General features: G+C 43.6%; 1 protein-coding gene across 1 annotated transcript; it reads right to left on the bottom strand.

The window, feature by feature from the left end:
• Positions 1-154: 154 nt before the first annotated feature.
• CXCL8 (C-X-C motif chemokine ligand 8) lies at positions 155-1,279 on the bottom strand. The gene is made up of 2 exons (XM_023513413.1): positions 1,141-1,279; positions 155-357 (listed from the first exon to the last, which is right to left on the bottom strand). Exons 1-2 carry the CDS (start codon positions 1,202-1,204, stop codon positions 218-220), a joined length of 204 nt encoding a protein of 67 aa, XP_023369181.1. The 5' UTR covers positions 1,205-1,279; the 3' UTR covers positions 155-217.
• Between the last annotated feature and the right edge of the window lie 712 nt (positions 1,280-1,991).

The raw sequence follows: 1,991 nt of genomic DNA, 5'->3' as shown, positions 1-1,991 counted from the left end.
TTAAATCTTGGTCCTTGTGCAGGCAGAAAATCTAAGGCCAAAGCAGCCTTCAGCTTCTTGGCGTGGGAGGCACCACGTTTAAATGTCCCCACGTGGGGACGAGGATTTTGTCTGACTTTGCTCACTGCTGCCTTTCTCGTGTCTAGGGCTTTCCTGAATACTTCCCCCTTCCTCAGGTCGGGAGTAGAGAAGAAGGGCCAGCCCGTCTTGGAAGTACTTACATGATCTCTGACTTCTCACAGTGCGGCCCGCTCTCAATCACTCTCAGCTCTTGGATATATTTGGGGTGGAAGGATGCAGAGTGCGTCTTTATGCACTGGCATCGGAGTTCACCGCCAACCCTTGTGAGAACCGCAGCTGTGGGGAAAAACAGAAGTAATTAAGGAACGATTTCATCCACAGGCACAGCCAGCTAGGCACACCCTCTTCAAGGTCAGTGTGGCTACTGGGGACCGTGGGAAGCACCACATTTCTAGCCAGCCCATTCCTGGCCTTGAGGGACGGGTATTCTCCTAGCCCAGGACCTCCGTTTTGTTCTTTGCTTTAAAAACGGTTACTACTGGCAATACTGAATGACATTCTCCACAAGGAGTTGGAGTTGTCTGGGTGGCATGCTGACATCCTCAGGGTAATTTTTTCTTCCACTTGACATAGATGATCCTCTGTGAATCTTGCTGCTGGGAAAACTAAGTAGGAAACTAAGATTCTCAAATGTAAAAGTTGGCTTCAGAAAGAATGAACAGAAATATATGTATAAATGCACAGACTTGAAATGGTCTATGATGAGGGTATCTTTAAACCAAACAGGAATTGAGAGTCTCTGAGGTGAGAATTATCTGAGTTACCTTGCTCGGTATTAATAGATAATACGGGTAACTGTAGCCCTCAATAGGCTACATTTTAGATTACTAATTATATTAAATATATGCATACTACCTAGTATGACCCTTATAATCTCCTGAGTGTTATACACAGCCTAGAAGAAGCCCTGCAACTTCACATTAATTGATGGCAAAGATTATTTTTTGTTCTGAATAAAAAGGATGTTTGTTATCACAGCACTAAAGACAGCCTCCCCGTCTGAGGAGCACATTCAGACTCGAGGAAAAGTGAGACTCTGCAGGTGAGAGATGAGCTTACCATCACACAGCGCTGCAGACAGCAGGAAGGCTGCCAGGACAGCCACGGCCAGTCTGGAAGTCATGTCTGCACAGAGGAGATGGTTCCTTCCGGTGGTTTCTTGTTGGCTTCTGTCCTAGAAGCTAGTATGCTCTGCCGTCTCTGAGGACGTCTGAGGAAAGGAGAGCTCCGGTTGCTTTTTATATTATCGCAACCCCAGAGAACAAGTGCACCCTCGTGTTTTCACTGTGTCAGAGGAAATTCCACAATTCGTAACAACCCCAGCCAGTCCCCAGAGGCCAAGCCTGAGTCATCAGACTTCCCTGATTGGTTCCTTATCAAATATTCAACACGATAAAACTTTATTTGATCTTTAAGGTAATTTAATTGAAATAAACACGTTTTTAAATATCCAAGTTCCCAGTTCTATAAATTATTAATTGTGTTCCTTTTTATTGCTGGATAACTTTATCAAAGTGTTCCAACAGTGGCATAATAATAATTGTTGACTACTCTTCTGTGGCATGATGCTTATTTAAGTAAATCATATGTGCTGTAACGGCACTGCAGGTAAGTGGTTCCCACCACTTTTACCAGGGATGGAAATTATGGGACAGCCTTCTGAATATTAATGGCACGAAAGGGCACACCTGCTGCTCATTGAAATTATTCTGTCCCACAGACATTTATTACCTTCTGAGTAATGTGGGGGATAAAAAAATGAATAAGTGCTTATTCTTCAAGAGTTTGGACTATTGGATGAAGAAAGCATTAAGAACCGACTATATTACAGAGTAGACAAGTAGGACTAAGATATTAATTCCAGCCAGGGACATAGGGAAGGAATCTTCAAAGGTAGTTTGAATAGGGTG

The sequence above is a fragment of the Otolemur garnettii genome, unplaced genomic scaffold (assembly GCF_000181295.1).
Source record: "Otolemur garnettii isolate 467f Iridium unplaced genomic scaffold, OtoGar3 scaffold00039, whole genome shotgun sequence".
Classification (NCBI taxonomy): Eukaryota; Metazoa; Chordata; class Mammalia; order Primates; family Galagidae; genus Otolemur; species Otolemur garnettii.
The sequence above is the reverse complement of the archived record's forward strand: the minus strand, read 5'-3'. Positions and strand labels throughout refer to the sequence as shown.

Coding starts and splice junctions, on each gene's coding strand:
- CXCL8 (XM_023513413.1), bottom strand. CDS start 1,204: ATGACTTCCAGACTGGCCGTGGCTGTCCTGGCAGCCTTCCTGCTGTCT. Junction 358..1,140: donor GTCTGCAGCGCTGTGTGATG/GTAAGCTCATCT, acceptor TTTTCCCCACAG/CTGCGGTTCTCACAAGGGTT.